General features: G+C 33.1%; 1 protein-coding gene across 1 annotated transcript in view; it reads right to left on the minus strand.

Annotated features, from left to right (window-relative positions):
- Positions 1 to 425: 425 nt before the first annotated feature.
- The window catches only part of AHR (aryl hydrocarbon receptor), a 46,965-nt gene continuing 25,684 nt past the window's right edge, over positions 426 to 21,706 (minus strand). The window contains exons 3-11 of the mRNA XM_081284438.1: positions 21,557 to 21,660; positions 17,675 to 17,764; positions 15,170 to 15,293; positions 12,199 to 12,329; positions 10,400 to 10,602; positions 9,634 to 9,743; positions 8,860 to 9,001; positions 5,509 to 6,751; positions 426 to 3,027 (exon numbers count right to left, since the gene is read on the minus strand). Coding sequence (XP_081140564.1) covers positions 2,881 to 3,027; positions 5,509 to 6,751; positions 8,860 to 9,001; positions 9,634 to 9,743; positions 10,400 to 10,602; positions 12,199 to 12,329; positions 15,170 to 15,293; positions 17,675 to 17,764; positions 21,557 to 21,660 — 2,294 coding nt within the window. The 3' untranslated portion in view covers positions 426 to 2,880. The remainder of the gene's footprint in view (positions 3,028 to 5,508; positions 6,752 to 8,859; positions 9,002 to 9,633; positions 9,744 to 10,399; positions 10,603 to 12,198; positions 12,330 to 15,169; positions 15,294 to 17,674; positions 17,765 to 21,556; positions 21,661 to 21,706) is intronic.

The raw sequence follows: 21,706 nt of genomic DNA on the forward strand, positions 1-21,706 counted from the left end.
ACAATAAAGCCCTAGGTTTGGGCAATATTTTTTCTAAAGCAAGCATAAAATGTACTTAAAAAGGGTTATTTCAAAGTTTTTAGAAGTATTCTTAAATTCTTATTTATTAAAATGGGGTTTTGGATTTTAGTCTTAGATCCTAATGCCACTACATTTATAACAATGGCAATACAATGATTTTTTAAAATGATGTCCATTTCACAGGCATTTTAACTTATGAAGTTATTGAAAGTTTGTTTTTTTATATTTAAGTAAAGATCAAAATATCTAGGGGCAGGATTGGATAAGAAATTTATGAATTACTGACTTAACACATCCTTAAATATTGTAGGCTACCTTAATGTAGTTATAACACAATACTACACTGTCTGTAATCATTTCCTTTATGAGAACCAGAAAGAAGAATTTACATAAAAACATTATTCATACTTGGTGACTGTTTTATTATCATATATATTATTATACACAACTTTGATAGGAAGGATAGTTATAAATCATACTCTAAACAAAAATCTATGCATGGCTTATGTAAGCAGTAATAGTTTGAAGGATAGAGAAAAGCCATGAAAATGTTCACCCAAAATTGATTAATAGTGAAAAATGCTAGTTTGTACATATAATGATTGAAAAGCTTCATAATACATTGGAACACTTATAAATCTTCAGGTACCATAAGAACAACCCAGTATAGGAAAGCTCAAATTCAACAGTCACATCCCTAGATGGGTACATCATCTCAATACAGCAGTTAGCATTCTTTCTTTCTTTGGCACTTAGCAATACAGACAAAGGTATATTTGGTTTAATGTGATTTTTATTATTCTTAAATTTTAGTTATTTTATATAGTTAAAAATATACAATACTGCTTTAAAAACTTTAAATTTTATAAGTGTATAGTTGATTATCATCATATTCACAATTTTAAAAGCCTATTTTTTTCAACTAAACAATTTATCCCATACATGTGAAAGAGACTAACAAAAAATAGTTTATAAGAAGACTTCAATGAGAAGTTTAAACATAAAAATAGAATATTAATCTAGAACACTGGTCTAAATCCTTAGTGATACCTCTGGCTGAAACAAATTATGAAATGTTTAGACATATTTTTTAACATTTAAATTAATCCTATAAATTCAAAATCGTGACTTAAAAAGTTTAGAATTGAAGAGATTTTGTTTGAAGCCTTATTTATATACATTAATTTACTAAAAAAAGAGAAAAGAAATGAAAAATAATGTATTCTAATACTACATTGAAGTTTGAGATTCCATCGGATTTTAAAATAATGTATGCACAATGTTTTTACAACCTTCAGGAGTTATATAAAAACAAAGCAAAAGAAGAATGGCAGATAGTAGCATTTTTTCCTTTAAATCATTTGAGGACAGTAAAATTGGTAGGGTGATTAAATTTGCTTTATGGAATACAGGCCATGATAGCATAAAAACAACCTAATGTTTAAAGGTAAACAAACTGTGTGGCTTTTTCTTAATATCAACTTAAAAATTAAATTCATTATTTAATGTAAGAAGATACACTGATAAAATATGTAAAGCCCAAACAAATTATTTATGTGCATATATAAGGTATTATATGAAAAGTATTTTACAAATAATTTTGTTCATCATATCTACACAATGCACCATTCATTTCACTCTTTACAATACTTTACACCAAACATTGCTATCTTCAATCTTAACATTCCTCAAATATGAGGAAAAACAAATCGTTTCCACTGTTCTAAAAGTGAAATTTATAAAGTCAATATATCATAAAGGATTACAGATCTAAGATAGTTTTTAAAGACATTTATACACATTGAAATGAGTGCTTTGCTTAATTTAATTAAAAAGCTAGACGTAAAGCTCTTCTCTTCATTGCGATTCAATAAACATGGTTACATTTAACAGCAATTTTTTTCACACTGAGACATTAACTATCATTGTGGAGACTTTAGTAAAGGTATAAACTGTGATTATCTTTTTGGAAAACACTGTTGAAATATAAGTGCTACAGTCTTAATATTTATATAATAATTAAGAAATAATTTGAAAAGACATTTTACTTTCAAAATTTTTCAACATAAGGCACATAGCAATATTTAGTCTAGAAACAACTAGATTACATAATAAATAATTATCTTTTCAAACATTATTTACCCTTTACCTGAAAATAGAGGGTGAGTAGTGCAGTAAAACATGCCTGAATTACTTAAAATGATTTGATTTAGGAAACAAATAATATTTATGTGCCAAAAGAATGTTATTAGTTTAAAAAAGGAAAGGAACATTTATATAAAATATACATCCTACAGTGTTATAGGTAGGAAAAAATGTGAGGCACTTAGATTAACAGTGTAGGAGGAGAGCATTGAGATTATCTATTTGTAAAGCACCAAACCATTTATTTTAACATCTGAGATAAAAAAGCAGAGGCTAAAAATATAGGGAAATAGGTTAGTCTTGTAACTTTGTACTTAGTCTACTAATGAGAACCCAGAGTTCAAACTGAAAGTGTTTCATTTTTATTCTGACAAATAATTTACATAAAGTTTTCTAATTTGAGAATATCAAAGTTCCCCTGAATAAGTTTTGTGTCTTCTGCAGTGCTCAGGTGATATGAAACGTAGATGGCATCTCACTACTCTGTGGCACCACACTTTCTATTGTAATGATGATAATCTACCACATTGATATGTTTTTAAAACTCCTTTTGTAAAAACAAAGATTAAAATTTGGTTTGGAATATCAGTGCGAACAACATGCATCAGTGCCTCCATGTGAACTTGCTGATGCCCAACATTTACAGTTTTGTTGTTCTATGATCCTTCACAAATTAATCTGATCCAAAAATTCAGGTGAAAATTGGACTTGGCATTATAGGAATCCACCAGGTGGCAAGTCAGGGAAAGGTCTGGCTTCTAATGGATGATGAAGTGGCTGCAGATGAGTGGTGGTCTGAGCATTACTTAAATTGTTTAATTCAGCTGGATATGTCTCATTTAAAACACCTCCATTCTGAAACTGAAAACAAAAACAGTATTGCAACTAATTAGGCAAGATCTTCCAAATGTCTTAAGCCATTTAATAACACATTAATATGTATTAAAAAAACAGTCCTGCATATTGTTAAACTTCAAATTCCTTTACTACTGCTGAATTTTAAATCTTCCATTCAGTGAAGACATGCAGAGAATATATTGCATATATTAGTTATATTCATAACCTTTTGGTTTTCCCATTAATTTGACAAGAAATTTTGAAGGTGGTACAGATGAGTGATACAACTGTCTCACTTAGGATTGCCTTTGGGTTAGACAGGAATTGCTGGGTCAAAGATTAACAGTCATGAATCACATTAAATATTCTCTGTCACAGTAGGTTTGCATTGACCAGACTTCATCTCAGTAGACTATATGATCAATTAATTTATTATATTCAGGATTGCAGGTGACCTAGGATTTTTCCAAAAATAGTTCTTGTGGAGAGTGGACAGGTCCCTGATAATTGGCTGATCCTGCGGTATTGGCAAAAGCCGAGCTTGGGAAACATTGCTTGCCAAAAGGCAAGGATAACAGCCAGGAGACTCTGCTCTGATGCTTAACAGTTATCAGACATTCCAGTACAATAGGTTTCCTAGGTGCAGCAGGACAATAGCAGGATGTTCCAAACACTGTATGTAACAGGATAGCTGCAAAAATGTTTCTTGCTCTGTAACTTCTTAGTGCACAAAGAAGCCTCTTGATAACTCACAAGCCATGAGCAATTTACAATGTTAAAATGCCCCTATAGCTTAACTTCTGATTATGAGACCATATATACTTCTGGATCACTATTCCTCCATCAGAAGGATGATCTTAGCTTTGCTTAAAAATGTCTCTGTGTTTTCCTCCATCTCCCATCTCCACTACTCAAGATCCTTTGTGGATGCTGCACGGGGTGTTGTCAAATTCTGATTTTCAAAAGCTTTTTCAATATTCTAAAAATAATACATCACGTGTATGATTTGCTTAACCATTATTTCTGATTTGTAATATGTTTTTAATTAGTAAATACCACTAAAAGCATTGTCCCAATTACAGATTAAGTCACCTATCAAACAGAAATGCTTTTTCTTCGTCTTTTTACACTAAAACTAGTTCCATGCCTAGAACTGCTATTACAAATTCAAAGAGAAAAAAGAAAGGAATGAAGGACATCAAACTACATAGTTCTCTACAGTTTTATAAACTCATATTTATAAGTTTCATATTTTTGGGGGGTTACATTTTAATACATTCATATAATGCATAATGATCAAATAAGGGCAATGAGGATATCCAGTACCTTAAAAAATATCATTTATTTATGATGAAAACATTTGAAGTCCTTTTCTAGCTATTTTGAAGTTTAGAATAAATTATTGTTAATTAAGTCACCCTACTGTGCTACAGAACACCAGAACTTATTCCTCTAATCTGTCCATTTGTACATAATAACCTAGCCTCCTGTCCCGGCCTCTGGTAACCTCTACTCCACTCTCTACTTCTATGAAATCAATACTTTCAGTTTCCCTATGTGACTGCAATCATGTGGTATATGTCGTCCTATGTCTGGCTTTTTTCACTTAGCATAATGTCTTCCAGTTTCATTCATGTTGACACAAATGACAAAATTTCATCCTTTTTATAGCTGAAAAATATGCCATTTGTATATAAACCACATTTTATTTTATCTTGAATATTAAAATTTAATATAATTAAAGGAGGTCAGAATAAGAACTAAAAAAATCTTTACTATCATTTTCTATTAAAAAGTTCATATATAATTAAACTGAATGTATGAAAAAAGCCAGATAAAACAATTAGAGATAAAGATTCAAGTCACATTTATAAACTGTTATACTCAAAATATGCAGTGAAGAGAGGTCAGTGAACTTAACTGTAGTCAAGATATTCTTCAAAACTAACTTAGATATAGTTTTAAATGAACTAAATATTTTATACACACACATGTTGTAAATGGACATAATATTTTTATTTTATATATTTATTTTTATGTGGTGCTAAGGATCGAACCCAGGACCTCACATAATGCTAGGCAAGTGCTCTACCACCCCAGGCCCCATGAACAAAATATTTTGTAACAGAAAGGCATTAATGGAAACATATTCATGGATAGTCAGATAGTAGATGTTATCATCAATATTAATTAATTTTTTTTAAAATAACCATTTTTTAATTTAAAGTGTATTTGCTGCTAGAAGGGTTCTAATGACATATCTGAACTATGAATCAAACTTGATTCACATGACAAAAAGCCAACTGGTTTACTTTTTCAAGAATGTGGGCAGGGACAACAAGATAAAATTATATCACAGATATAATTAGAAATTCTATCTCCAAAAACATAGCAGATAATAGATTAAAATCAGGAATTGATGTAAAAAATGTTAACTTACATCTATTTATTTATAAGGTAGGGAGAATCATGGAAAGGGTTTATTTGGCTCTATAAAACCCTTACCTTGTTTAAAAATGCCTGTGGGCCTGGAATTGTTGGATTGTATTGCATCTGATCCACATGGGTGTGCTGAGGATCTGGCTGGCACTGATACATTGACATGGCCCCAGCATAACATGTCTGAGGAGTTGTTATGGTTGACTGCAGATTCATTCCATGCTTTTGGTTTTCAGGAACTTGTAAACAAGTGACAAAATCTTCCAAATTAGAAGTAGAAGGGTATAGGGACGGCTCAAAATTTCCTACAGGAAAGTCCAACTGTGTACACTTGGAATGCTGTGGTAACACAGGCTGATTACAGGGAACAAAGTTCTGTGTATAAGGCATAGTGTCTATGTCAGATTTGTAGGAGAACTCTTGACTGGCCCCATGTAAGTCTGAAAAGACATTGTATTGTTGTAGGTCTTGCTGAGGATAACTGCAAGGCACAGGCTGGTTAGAGTTCCAATTTGCAAACATGCCATTAACTTGCATATGCTTCATTTTCTGACACAGTTGTTGTTGTGGCTCTGCTACTACTTGCTTTTGGTGGTGCTGTAGATGCTGCTGCTGTTCTAACTGTAGGTGTTCCTGTACCATACAACTTGGGTTCAGAGCCACAGACTGTTGTTGTTGGTAACCAGAACTCAGGAAGGTAGGCTTATTTAAAGAATCTTGGACATATGTTAGGATTTCATCTGTTATGTCAATGTCTGTAAAGTCAACCTCACCAGAAGAGTCAGTTCTGAAAAATTCCTCATTCTGCATGCATTTGATATCTTCAAAATCAATGCCTAGGTTTTTCATAATACTGTATAATTCATTATTTTTATTATCTGGAAAGAGCCCTGTGTGAACTCCAGAAACTGTTGGGTTCATTTCCTGAGAATGTCCAATTTGCTCATGTTTTAGGATATTATCATTTCCCACTGTAATGATATTGCCTTGCGAATTACTGCATTCACTCACAGGTTCATTAAAAAAATTTCTTTCAAAAGGTACAGTACTTGAAGCAGGATAGTGATAAATAGATTCATCTTGTTGCATCATGGCATACAGGATGGAACTGGGATGCAGAGAATCCTTATTTGGAGTTGATGTGGTAGCACAGTCTTTTCCACTAGTGCTGGTTTTATTCCTTATTGGCAAGGCATCCATTATGGGAGGAACAGGGTTGGTAATCTCGTACAACACAGCTTCTCCAGTAGTAAACATAAAAGGCAGCGTCATATTTCGTTTTCGTAAGTGCTCCCTTCCTTCTTCTTCTCTAAAATTGTATATAAGAAAGTCTGCATATATTAGGAAGAGTTTTATCATAAACATTTTAATGAAGATATCAGAAAAGATTAATAGCAAGTAAAGTATACTATAACTGAGTTTAACAGGAGGTAACATGGACTTTATTATTTTGATCTAAATTATTCTCATGACTGATGCTACAATGTTGTTTCTTGGACAAATATATTTAAATAATTTAGATTTCCCCAAAAAACTTAGTGTAGTAGTTAATTCCATGCTCATGTGACATGCCTAACCTGATATCCTGCAGAAAAAAATAAACTTTTGTATTAAAAAATGTAAAAACAAACTGGAACAATTTAGAATCTGAGGACAGGCATGTCTAAATAAAACAAAACAAAGAAGCACTAAAGAAAAAGACTGGTACAACTGGCAATATGAAAACCAAAACTTTTCATATTTTTGCAAAACAATTCATAAATCAAGTTATATAGTCAGAGAAATATTTTAACATATACATGTATTTATAATTTAACATATAAATACAAAATATCATATTTAGCATAGAGAGCTTCAGTGTATCTGAGAGGCAAACAATTCAGAAGAAAAACTGGCAAAAACTGGCAATTCATAAAAAAAAAAGTCCTAGAAAAATATGAAGAGATGCCCTGCTCATTAGTAATAAGGAAATGAAAACAACTAATCTCTTAATAATTGATAGAACACACACACAAAATATTAACAAATGTACCAAAAGGCAAGATGAACAAACTAGATCACTGAAACATAAAGAGCATCATACTCCTAAACAGTGGACCATGGGTTGTTTACAAGAGCACATGGAATATTTCAGCAACATGGACCATATTCTAGAGAACAGAGAATAAAGCCATAACATATTTCAAAGGACTGAAATCCACTCAGAGAATGTTCTGACTACATTGAATTAAGCTAAAAGTCAATTATAGAACAACAGCTAGAAAAGTCCCCTAATGCCAAATACTACAATAATACTATATTTTTAAATAACCCATGAATAAAAAAGTGAAAATTAGCAAAAATATTTTCAATTTAACAATAAAAATAAGAAAAAAATAATAATGAGTAGACATAATGAAATGGAAAACAAATGTATAATAGGCCAAATCAACAACCAAAAGTTGAATCCTGGAAAAGGAGGGTCTTCTAGCAATATTAACTGAGAGGCAAATATTAATTTGTATAGGTATATACATACTCATGTATTTATATAAGTACATAAATACATTTATACATTCATCATGTTCATGGGATGGAAGACTATATTATAAAGATATTAATTTTACCCAAAATGATCTATAGTTTCAATATCATCCCAAAGTTCCAACTGATTTTTTGGTGGGACTTGACAACTGATTTCCAAAATGTATATGGAAATAGAAAGGGTAAAGAAGAGCAAAGGCAATTTTGAAAAATAATAATAAAAGCTAAATAAGCAGGTATCAAAACTTATAATAAAGTTAGAATAATTAGGGCAATATCATGACACAAATAGAAAACTAGACCAATGGAACTAGACCAAGGAATTTTAGAAATAGAACACAAATAAAATTCTCTGATCAATATGCAGTGTAGTAGGGAAAAGTCAACCTGTTAATAACAGTCTTTTCAATAAATGTTACTTATCAATTTGATATACATAAAAGAACAAATCATCTTGATCATTACCTCAAGCATATACAGAAAGCAAGTCTACAGAGTGGGAGAAACATCTGCAATGTAAATATTTAACAAGGGACTCATTTATAGATTACATAAAAACTTTCAAATCACTGTTTAAAGAATATATTCTAAAGCAAGCATTGTATTTACAGAGGGCACGAGGTTTCACCTTTCCTTCATAAGCCCAGGAAAACTCAGTAGTTTGTTTTTTCTACAGTGTTCCTTGTTCAGCTGTTCAATAAAGTGTATTGATCCTGTCTTCTCAATGTTTCTCACCTGTGCCCTCTTTTTTCTCTACATATTATTTTAGCTTTTCAATGATGATTTCCAGACTCATTTGTCTTAGAATTATTTTAAGTTTTCATTTAAGAGAACTTATAAACCAAGTTATTGTCAAAAAATAAAATTAGGAGATTTCTAAGTCTTTGTACTTACGTTAGAGGTCTCTGGGTTGAGATGATATAATCTGGTCTTCCATTTTTATAAACTAAGCGTGCGTTGGACTGGACCCATGTCCATCCATTGTGTTTTGTAAGAAGCCTGAAAACTGTCATGCCACTTTCTCCAGTCTTAATCACTTAAATAAGATTTAAAAATCAAGTTATCAAACTCCAAACCAATACATTAAAGATAATTTCTGAAACAAGGCCTCTCTGACGTCTTTCTGGATATATTTCATTTATCACTAATTCTGATACATATCTTGACAAATTTTAAAGGCTTAGAAACAGTTCTTTAGACCGTTTTGCTCTTGCTCCAGACTAAACATTTGAAATGTTGAAGGGAAGGGTAAGTACCAGTTGAAAGACTTCAGTACCACATGCAAGTCTAGAGAGCAGCTTGTTAGGGAAAAAAGATGAAAAAAATAATTTCATTTTAAATAAGGAATGTTTTCCAATGGCTCAATACTTGACAATTTTTAAATTTGAATCTATATTAACATAGATTATGAATTATTAATGCCATTTAAAAATTCCTGAGCAAAACTTCATGGGCCAAATATGTCTGTTTTTGTAGTAATTAAACAGTATTCCTGTACAGCAGCTGTACAGGAGTTAATACACAAAAAGTGTAACTCTCATTAATCAAAATAATATTAAGCAGTAGTTTATTCAAATAGTTTCCTTAAATATGGTCCCTAATGTAATAGTTTAAATATGCACTATGATATATTTTTTTCAGGTTTATTGGTAAGGAATTACAACTTACTCCTAATATGTAATTCGGCACAATAAAGCATATCAGCAGCATGAATAAACTGATATCCTGATCCTCTTGAACACAGCTCTGCTTCAGTATAGCCTAAAACAATCTGTCCTCTGTTTTAAAAAAAAAAATGTAGAGTAAGAATGAGTTAAAATTTAATATAAGTAATCAGGATAAATTGGTTATATGCTCTTTTCTAGAATATTCTTTACTTGACATTTAGAATTTCACTTTAGTAGGTATAAAAAATTAACCACATCTATCTAAATTTGCTCTCTTGCTCACAGTCATAAATTTAGGTTTTAGACTGTTTTCTTCTGGATAAACAATGAAAACTAGTACAGTTAAAAGTGAATCTAATAGATCAGACTGTAAAGGTAAAATAAAGTCTTCAGTAAAAATCTAGAATGCTAACACTGGAAGTGCTAACACTTCACTTTGGGGGGACAAGATTTGTCAAATTACCTCTCTGCATTTGCATACTAGAGGAGAAAAGCACTGACAGTGTTGACATGATATCTGAATGCCTAATATCATTCTACTACATAATTTTTAGAAAACTACTAAGCTTCTAGAGCTAAAAATTGTAAAAGAAATGACAAATGTCATCAGAAGAATGAACCCTGCAAGTAAAGTACCTTACTTTAATAGGATACACACAAAAAACTGTAATAATAATGGCTAATACAATAAACAAATAATATTATAACCTACATTGAAACAAAACATACATTTGATGAAATAAAAGTAGAAAAGTTGTTTTACTCACTTGGCATCACAACCAGTAGGTGTAAAGTCTAGTTTGTGTTTGGTTCTAAAGATGAAATTTTTGGTTCGAATTTCAAGTATGGATGGCGGTTGAAGTGGAGTAGCTATTGCAAACAAAGCCAACTGAGGAGGAAGTATTGACCCGTCTTTCCCTTTCTTGTTCTGTCCATGAAGATATTTTAACCTTCCTTGGAAATTCATTGCCTTAAAAAACCAAAAATAGTTCATTAAAACCTACAGTATAAAATGGTTGAAATTTCAGTTTCCAGCCTGGCAGTTATTAGGGTTCTTGAAATTGCATAAAAGTTCCTGAGGCTGAGAACTACTACTTACTTTCACTGTTCTCTCCACAGAAAGCCAACTAAAACTATCCCAAAAGGTTGAGTGAGAAATATTCTAAAAACCACCCCATGCTTCTAATGGTCCTGAGAAAAATATCTGTATCATTTTCTAGGCTTGCAATCGCCCTATCATTTTCACCTACCACAGCTCCTTGCATATCATGCACTTGCTATATGTTTTCTCAATGGAAAAAACAGTAATAAGGTCATCAAGAAAAGATCAGTTCTCAAACACACATAAGCTATGTTTCATAGCTCACTGTAATCTTCCTCATGGAGAGAAAACACAATTTTGTTAAAACACTAAAATGAATCATGAAATCACATGAAGAATGGAGAGTGCTATTAAAGAATAATTTTTAAAAACAAGAAATAAAGACAATTAAGAAAAGATCAGTTAGTTGATTAAAACAATGTCACCCCAGTGGATGATTCTGACATCAATTTGATAGCAGCTCAAGGCAGAATGTCTTTTGCACACAGACATTCCACCTCAAAAATAAATAATAAGGGCTGGAGGTGTGGCTCAAGCAGTAGTGCGCTCGCCTGGCATGCGTGTGGCCTGGGTTCTATCCTCAGCACCACATACCAACAAAGATGTTGTGTCCGCCGAGAACTAAAAAATAAATATTAAAAAAAAAATTCTCTCTCTCTCTCTCTCTCTCCCCCCCCCTTACTCTCTCTTAAAAAAAAATAAATAATAATTAATCATGAGCATCAGTAATAGGAAACCTAAATCAAAGCACAACTCTAACACAGAGTAAGGAAAACTATCTTCAGATATACACTCATAAACACACACAAATCATTGTTTAGTAATGGTTAATTTAAGATTTGATTATCTGATTTAAATTCTCAAGAATTCACAAAAGATGCAATTTGTTTTATATTCTCCTTTCCTGTATTTGTAGAGTGAACTGTTAAAGGATACAGTTAAGGAATAGACCACCTCCACTCTTGAGTATTCTGCCTAAGCTGTTTCCTACTGTTATTCCACACAGGTGTTCAGACTACACAGTGAAACATCATCCCATGTCAGACATGAGTCTGCAATCATCAACATACAATCATTTTTCAGGTATGTAGAAAAGGACACAATATTCTTGTGTAGCAAGCATTAAACCCCAAGATGGTAAGCATTTTCTGATTAAAGAAAGGCTATTTAATTCTCTATGTCAAAACTAAAAAGCCCTAAAATAGCCAAAATACAAGGTTTCATGTTATTTCATTGAATTTTTATTATTAATTATTAATAATTGTTTTATTAAAAACAGGATTTCTGAGTCACGGAAAATAGTCAAACTCTGAAATAATGATGTTAAAAAATTACTTTTCTTAAATTATTGAGTAAACTTTTCAGACTGAATTCAATTATGACCAAAGAAGGGCTTCAATGAACTTTTCTTTTGTATTTTTTATGCCTTCATAGAAAGAGTCAGTCTAAGATTTTGTACCATACCAGAAAACCAGATGAATTATCCAACAGACACCTTAGCCGGCATATGAAGCACCTCTCCATAAAGGAAGAGTTTTCTGGAGGAAGCTGCTCTGGGCTATAATAGACTCCTGGCTGTGTGAGGCCATGAGTTTCTGTAGAAATAAAAGCAACACAAATTTTATTTTCCATTTTGTTGTAAAATCAAATGTTTGAACAGTTATAATTCATGTTAACATGTAAACTGAGTTTGTATTCTGAATTTAAAAAATCATTTTCAGAAATGATTCTATTAGGAGAGTGCCTTCCTCCTCTTTCTAGTTAACCCAAACCTAACTTTAGAAACCTACCCTTCCCCAAATCATCTGACCCTCATCGTGAGCCATCTATGGGCTATGTGTGTGAGCTACGTGCACTTGAGCCTATGAGGGGACTGGTCTGGCACTATGCACTTTTGGGGGTGTGTGAAACATGTGTGCCTTTTTCTGTTGCTCTGCCTGTGATCCCACTCAGCACCTGAGATGGGTGTGGCTTTCCAAGATGTCAATCAACCTGCTGACCACAAGATATCACCAAGCAAGACTCCACCCTTTGAAACCCAATCCCTTCCCTTATTTGGGTGGAATATTCTATGAATGACTTTTCCCCAATAAATAAGGGGGTTTCAGATGTGCTCTCTCTTGCCTCCCTTGCTTCCCTTGCCTTCCAACATGGGAGCTGACATCTGAGTCCTCAGAACCGTCCCTGACCCCACAAAAGGTATTTCTGTGTTTGTGTGTTTTTTTAGTTGCCAGCCCAGCTAGCTGGTGACAGACCCTTATAGCCCAACTAAGAATGTTAACCCTGCCCTTTGAAGAAGTGGCAGCAGTTGTTTCCACTAGAAGATGGTCTCCCCTTAAGAAACCCCTTGCAGATTTTCTATAGGTGCAGCACTCCACTCTCAGGGTGTCTACCTGGCAGTCTGCTCCAATTTAATCTTTTATTATATGCAGTGTGGTCTTTCTAGGCAGTTAACCTTATAGATTCAAAAAACCAAAAACTTATTTTAAAACATAGAACTTAATTTTTGTTTACATTTTTTATTGAGCTATCACTGTTAACAATTTCCAAATTTTAATGTCTTTTTTGTTTTCTTAACACTTTGACAGATTTCTGAAAAAACTGCTTGCATCAAGAAAGGCTTTTCTAAACATACATTGGAGAAAAGATAGCCTCTTCAACAAGTGGTGCTGGGAAAACTAGAAATCCATATGTAGTAGATTCAAACTGAACCCCTATATCTCATCCTCCACAAAACTCAACTCAAAGTGATCAAGGACCTTGGCATTAGACCAGAGACCCTGTGCTTACTAGAAGAAAAAGGTAAAGGTTCAACTCTATCATGTCGGCTCAAGAATGGACTTCCTCAATAAGACTTCTAAGCACAAGAAGTAAAATCATCAATCAATAAATTGGACAGTATCAAACTAAAAAGCTTCTTCACAGCAAAGGAAATAATCAAGAACATGAAGAGAGCCTACAGAATGGGAGAAAATCTTTGGCACCTGCACCTCAGATAGAGCATGAATTTCCAAGATATATAAAAAACTCAAAAAAATTAACACCAAAAAAATGCAATCAATAAATGGGCAAAGGAACTGAGCAGATACTTCACAGAAGAAGTACAAACGGTCAACAAATTTGAAAAAAAAAGTTCAACGGCACTAGCAAATAGAGAAATGAAAATTAAAACAACACTAAGATTCCATCTCACTCTAGTCAGAATGGCAATTATCAAGAATATAAATAACAAGTAATGTTGGTGAGGATGTGGAGAAAAGGGTACACTCACACATGGCTGGTGAGGCTGCAAATTGGTGTAACAGTATGGAGATTCCTTAGAAAACTTGGAATGGAACCACCATTTGACCCATTATCCCACTCCTGGGCATATACCCAAAGGACTTAAAGTTAGCATACTACAGTGATGCAACCACATAAATGTTTATAGTAATTCAATTCACAATAGCTAAGCTATGGAACCAACCTAGTTGCCCTTCAACAGATGAATGGATAAAGAAAACGTGGCATATATACACAGTGGAATATTACTCAACCATAAAGAAGAATGGAATATGGCATTTGCATGTAAATATATGAAGCTGGAGACTATCATGCTAAGTGAAATAAGCAAGTTTCAAAAATCCAGATGCTGAATGTTCTGATATGTGGATGCTAACCCATAACAAGGAAGGGAGGGAGGGGAACTGCAGAAGTTCACTGTATTAGACAAAGGGAAATGAAGGGAAGGGAAAGGGTATGTGAATAGAATAGACAGTAGAATGAATAGGACATAACTTTCCTAAGCTCATATATGAATAATTGACCAGTGTGATTCCACATCATGTACAACCACAAGCATAGAATCAAAATTGTATTGGATTGCATTCCATGTAGGGATAATTTTTGAAAATGCATCTTACTGCCATGTATTATCTAAAATCAACAAATAAAAAAAATGATTAGACATATACCCAATGGAAATGCCTATCTATGTTTACCATGTAAAAGAATGTTTACAGCAGCATTATGTGCAAACTGGAAACAATTCAAATATGTATAAATAATTAAAGAATAAATAAATAAATAAAAGGCCTTTCTATATTTGCTTATGCTAGTTTACTTTTTGTTTGGTGCATTTTAATCAGAACAATTTACACATACTCCATCTACAACTTTGTGCTTTCTTCTGATCTTTCATGATGTTTCCAGTTATTTTTATTAAAATGTTTTTATAAAATATATTGCTCTCTTATATGAAACTCCTCAATGGCTCTCATCTGTCAAATATTCCGTAAAGCCCCAGTCTGTGACCTGGCTCTTGCCTGTATCTACAGCTTCACCTCTTTTACTGTTTGCTACCTTTAGCATGGAGTTCTTTACCCTAAAGGTTCCCAGCCTCCTGTCACAGAAACATTCAAAACCACCAACACCATCCTTTGGTAAATATTCTTACCATCAAGTCCTTGTCCAGCATCTGTATGCTGAGAAGTGTTCAATGCCCAGTGCAGCTGACGTTGAAATTCAGCTCGGTCTTCAGTATGGATAAGTTCATACACGCTCTGATGTATTACATCAGACTGAAGAAAAAGGACAAAGAAATTAATCAACAGCACTGACTAGGAAATTATATGGCCTACAGAAGTAATTTCAAAACCTATTTAGTGGTGATGAATGTAAATAAAATGATTGCCAAAGCTCCCTGTCATCCAAAATAGGAAAAGCTGGAAAGAGAGACTAGCATGTAACTGATAAACTCAATGCTACCTGCCATCACTTTCCACCATGAACGCTTTTTTTCAAATAGATCACCTCCCCATTCCTTAAATGTACAATATTAAGATCTGCTTTTGTTCTTTATCTACTTATTGATCTTTTACATCTGACTTCTTCCATGAATACTTTCATTAACACCCAGGTCTCTTTGACTTCTTTACTCTTAATAGTATTCATTTTGTATTTCCTCCACTGTTCCTAAAAGTTTTCTTTATATTAAGTTTTTGACACAAGCAGACTCCATTTGTGTAAAGGGATCATGTCTTTACCATATCACGTCCCTCATTCCTCTTGCCTCTCTGCATTTACATCAGTGCTGAGCTCCTTCCTTTAAATTAGTTTTCCTAGTTTTTTGTTTGTTTGTTTGTTTTTTAGTGTAACTCATGGTATGATACATATCTGCCATCAGATACAGGATCACACAAAAAACTTTCATGAAACAATTTTGTGTGTGATGATATTGTGTGCTCTATATTATTATTCCATTTCATTCTAAAAAAAAGGTTGGATAGTGATCTGCTATATAAACTGCATTATTATCCATTAATGGGTCACAAGTAGCAACTTTATTTTTTTTAATTGATTATTTAAAACATTACATAGCTCATGATATATCATCTTTCATACATTTGACTCAAATTGGGTTTTGAACTCCCATTTTCACCCCAAATACAGATTGCAGAATCACATCTGTTACATATTCACATTTTTACATAATGCCATATTAGTGACTGTTGTATTCTGCTACACAAGTAGCAACTTTAAAAATGGTGGCTTAAGGGGCTGGAGTCGTGGCTCAGTGGTAGAGTGCTTGCCTGGCATGTGTGAGGTCCTGGGTTAGATCCTCAGCCACTGCATATAAATAAATGATAAAGATCCATTGACAACTAAAAAATATTTTTGAAAAAATGGTGGCTTAATCTACCACATGTGTCTCAGGTACTGAAGTTTTCTTAAATCCAGGCAATGTGAATGCCTGAGAAGTTAAAATGGAACACAAGTTAAGAGTTTCTCAATTGATATAAATCATGATGTCAAATCACGGTTAATACGATTATGTAATTCATTAAGTTTTAAACAAACTTTTTTATGAACATTAATATATTTCTTTTAAAATCACAGAAAACTAAAATTTAGGTTTTGACAGTAGCCAGATTCTATTGCTTTAGTCATTTAAATTTAAATCTCTCTAGGAACTTAATCTACTAGCATTAAATTGTCTCTATGCCATCCATTAGGCAATTGCCAGATTTATCACCTAAATTACAAATTAAAGCACACACATTCCTTTAAATAAAAATCTTTAGTCCATTGTGTTGATAATATAGAAAAAACCACAGTCTGTATAAGAACATTATATAGACAATGTTATTCAGTCCAGCAGTCTGTGAGAATATTAGAAATGCAAACTGAATTAGAATATCTGGGAATGGAGCACAAAGATTTTATCAACTTCTTTAGGTGATTCTTGTGCACATGTAAGGTCTAGATACATAAGAACAGCAAGCATTTGAATATACTTACAATTTGTTCTCAAATCATATCAGATGTTCTTGTCCATTAAATATGCAAAATACTTTACAACTCCATTTATTCACCCTTCCTTTCAATGCTGTTAAATGAGCCAAATGTCGACTTCCTCCAGTGACTTCCAGATTACTGCTTACAGTGCTTCTAATTCATCTGGGTTCCCTTGTACAGCCATCTGATCACTACACATTTTTTAGTTTGGCTTCAATCCATTTCCTTTAGAGTATTTTCCATAATCCACATAAATCATAATTAAAGGTACAAACCATGACATTTTACATGTACCTTTTCACAGCACCTCACTAATTTCACAGTTGTCATATGTCCTCTGCGAACCATGTTATTTGATGGCAAATATTTTCTTTTTTGCTCCAATAAACTCTACTTGCCTTAAAGTTTGTTATATGAGATTACTGATTAGTGAAACAAGAAACACAATATCCACTAGTCATACAAAATTTCAAGATATCACAGTGCTATAAATTATTAGTATTAAAAATATTGGCTGCAAATATAGCATTTTATTTTTATACCATCTATATATTTTAATTGATATTTTATGTATACAAATGGTTAACTCTGTCCCTGAACTGCAAAATATAAGCAGAAAGTTCATTTCTTTAAAAAGTAGTTTAAATAACAAAAATATACTTACTTGCTGAAAGCCCAGGTAATCTTGTATAGTAGAAGAAGCATAAAAGACCAAAGCATCTGTAGTGACAACCAGCACAAATCCATTCAGAGCCTACAAGGGAAAAATGTTGTAAAATTAGTAATGGAAATTTAAATTGTTATAAATACTGTCAGAGAAAGGCTATTATTTTATCTCTGAAAAATCTCTTCAAAATGATTAAAATTATATCTCACAAACATAGACATACCACATACCTTGGTAAAAGAAATTTATACTTCTGATTTGGCAGAGAAAAAAGAGCTCAATTTAAAGCTAAGCCCCAGAAACTTTAATTGGTTTCCTATTTTTCTTCATATTTTAGCTTTTCTGAAATTTAAATATGTCATACCTTTTTTAAAAAACACAAAGTGTACAGAAATCACTCACTATTATCCATCACACTACTTTTTTTTAGAGGAAAACAGCAAGTAAAGATGCAGACTTTGGGATTTTTTTCAAGATGGGAGAATAGAGGAAGTTGCTTTCCTGGCTGTTCTGTGGAGTGAAACAAAGAAAGCAGATAGGCAACTACTTCTCAGCAACGTGGGTGAATGGAAAATTAAAAAAAAAAAAGTGAGGATATTACTGGAATTTAAAACTGGACATTCAAAGCGGATCAGGGACTTAGGAGATTGAATATAATAAAATAGGGAAGAAAGCACCAGCACCAGCACCAGCTGCACAGCCACTGCTGCTGCTGGGCCAGAAGTACCAGCCAGAGCTGCCCTTCTCTGAGCAAAGTGGAGCCATAAGGGAATTAAAGTAACCCACATTTTTAGGAGGCCTGAGGCGTGTCTGGGTACATTTAGAAATCAAGGATTCTGCCCAACTAAACTGAAAGGTGCGCTGCACAATATCCTTGTGCAGGAAAGAAGCCACCATCTCTCCAGGCAGCCAGTGAGGGACAAAGGAAGGACCCATTTTGCAGCCATGATGCAGGGGATGGTAGCTGAAGGAGCTGATTCCTGGCAAAACCGAGTTTGGCCTAAAATACAGGCCCAATAAACACACACTGAACACCAAAGAGTATGATTAAGTGACCAGGAGAAAATCAAACACGGAGAGAGGTTTACACAGGAGAAAATTGATTGTGGAAACCCATCCAACTATACCCCTCCCCCTCCAACTTAGGTGCTTGCAGGACCAGCTGAGAGACACACCTCTGGTTGGGGATTTGGAAGGCTGCAAGTGGGAGAGAATGAGTTTGGAGACTGAACCCAAGACCAGGAAATGTGGGGGCTGCATATGTCACAGGGGACTAGGAAATGGCTCCTCCACCAAATGAATAGAACCCAGGAGAAATCCCTGGGTTACAGACTTCCAGTGTGAACTAGCAATTACTGCACCCTGGAGGTGAGCTGATTTAAAATCTCCAGATCAGCTGGCATTAATTGAAGAGCCTGGAGCCCACCTAAGCCTAAACCCTGCCTCTAGGAATTCCACCTACAGGATAATCTCTCCTACTCCAGTAATCTGGAGGGTGAAGCATCATGCTCCAGATGACCCCACCTAAAACTGCTAAGCAGCAGCTGAGAATCTCTTGAACTCCAACAGAAAGAATTCTTTAACTTTTCATCAAGAATTATTTTTCTTTTTTCCCTTTTTTTTCTCTGTTTAATTGTAACCTTAATGGTACACAGACATTTACACAGCCTCATATTTGTGTTCTCATTTCTAGCATTTTTGAAGCCAGTTATGTTTCATAGATCAGTTTTTTGAGGACTAGAATGTTTGATTAGTATATTTTAGGTGTTTTTTTTTGTATTCTTTTATTTTTGTTTTAAATTTTAAAAAATTATTACTTTTTATATATTTTTTCTCTTACCTATTTCCCTTGGTTCTCTTTTCTTCTGCTAACACCCAATCTCTATTGTCCTCTCTTTCACTCTTCTTTTAATTTTTCACTTCCATCTTCTTTCCTCCCTCATAATCATCACATCCTATATCATTTCTGCTCTCTCCCTATGCACCATTCAAAATTGTAAACCCTTTTGCAAACTTACTGTTTTTATTATAGGCAATAACTGATCAGATCATTTATGTTTATTGTATAATTAACATTGTAGACATCATAGGAAGAACTATTTGGTTTAATGTTGATTAGTTGTTGCTATTATTTGTCTCCCCCTTAACAGTGAAGGACTGGAAAACTTCAGGGACACTATAAGTCCACAGGGTAGAATTTCTGACATCTCAGATCCATACTGTAAAATGGGTAGACACACAAACAGAATGAAAAAGCAAAGGAACATAATTAAAAAAAAGGTTATTTTATTATTTCATTTTGTTCCATACAAAATAGTAGCAATTTAAGCTAATCTAGAAAGTAAAATATTTAAATTTTTCTTTATTTGTCTTTATTAAAAACAAAGGAAAAGATTTCTAATCCAAAATTTCAGGCCACGTGGTATACTGCACCTCTGGTACTCTCCTTCACATTTTAGTGATTACTAGCTCATAACTACAGGTTGAAAATAAGAAGCAGATGGCTTTATGATAATTATATATATGAAATATGCTATTTTCTCATGTCTTCAATGTTTTCATTCATTTTCTTCACAGAACAGACAAGCATGGCCCTAATCAAATCACAGTGTGTGATGCTTCCTACTGACCAGCAGTTGAAAAATGGTACCAAACACAATCTGTAATGGGTGGGCTTATTTTAACGATGGAAGCTTTCCTATTTTAGGTAACAAACACATAATTTCTAGCTTTGCATTAATATTATTCTTATTTATTATGTTTCATTGGTATAAGATATATCATACAGTTTGAATCATAATTTAAACCAATTTAACAACTGTTGTATTAATTAGTCCATATTTTCACTTGAAATAAAGAACTTCATTATCACCTTACTATATAACCGTAAATGTGTTATATCACATTAAGTGGCAATTATTGGAAGGTTTCCCTGTGACCTGAATAAAGAGTATATATTTTAGCTAATGTAAACACAAAGATTCTCAGCTGGGTGTTGAGAGAGGAATTATGTTTGAATATTTTCAATTTACTTAACATAATGGAAGCAGAGTTAATTTTTGCTATCAGCAATTTGAGCACAATTACAGAATAGTAATAAAAACATTACCCATTATTAGGCTATACTGCAGCATTCAATGAATGAATTTATAGAATTACCAAAACTTTTGGCAGCTTTTTGTTACAATAGTAAATTGAGTTCTTCCATTCGGTTCACTATATGGAAGTATAAATTATCATGTAATGGTGGCAATTAGACATGACACATAGCTCCATTCTATCTTCAACGAAATAAATATCTGAGAATGCTAAATGAGAATCTAGCATACTCTCAGTTCTAAGAAAAAGAAACTACATTTAAAAAGATCTATTTAAAATAGTTTTACAGACAGATCTATCAGAAACTCTCCCAGATCTAAAGCATAGAAAGAAGGCTTGCAGTTGTTGATAAAAATCTATGTAACATATTAAGAAGCCACATACATTTGCTAAAACTAAATGTAAATTATAAGATAATATATTTAAAAATATAAAATTTGTGTTAAGAATAATTTTTAAATTTTAAGTAAATATAGTTAACTATTTTAATTGAGCCACATTCCTGAAAAAAGTGCTTATAAATCCAATGTCTTAAGTGAAAATCTTTAAAATAAGCTAGAGTTCTTCCTATTTGTAGAAACCTAACAGAGGGTGATTAGAGGGTGACCTCTAATTAATCTACTTCACATGATTCCATTTGGTCACATTCACACTACTGTTGCAATTCAGATGAAAGTAGCAGAGAGCACCAGCCAAGTACTACATGAGCTAGGAATCAATAAAGATTAATTGATTAATCTTGCATTTTCAATTGCTTTTATTTTAAGATACTGTATTTACCTGTAATAAGAATTCTCCTTCTTGCAAGTTCAGGCCTTCTCTGAATTTTCCTCTACTGCTATCCTGGCTTCCATTTCTGTCAGTGGGAGAGGATTTTAATGCAACTGTAGGAAAAAAAAAAATGACATAGTAGGTAGATTTTAAAATAAT

Source organism: Spermophilus citellus (genome assembly GCF_964194105.1).
Source record: "Spermophilus citellus genome assembly, chromosome: 3".
In the NCBI taxonomy this organism is placed as follows: Eukaryota; Metazoa; Chordata; class Mammalia; order Rodentia; family Sciuridae; genus Spermophilus; species Spermophilus citellus.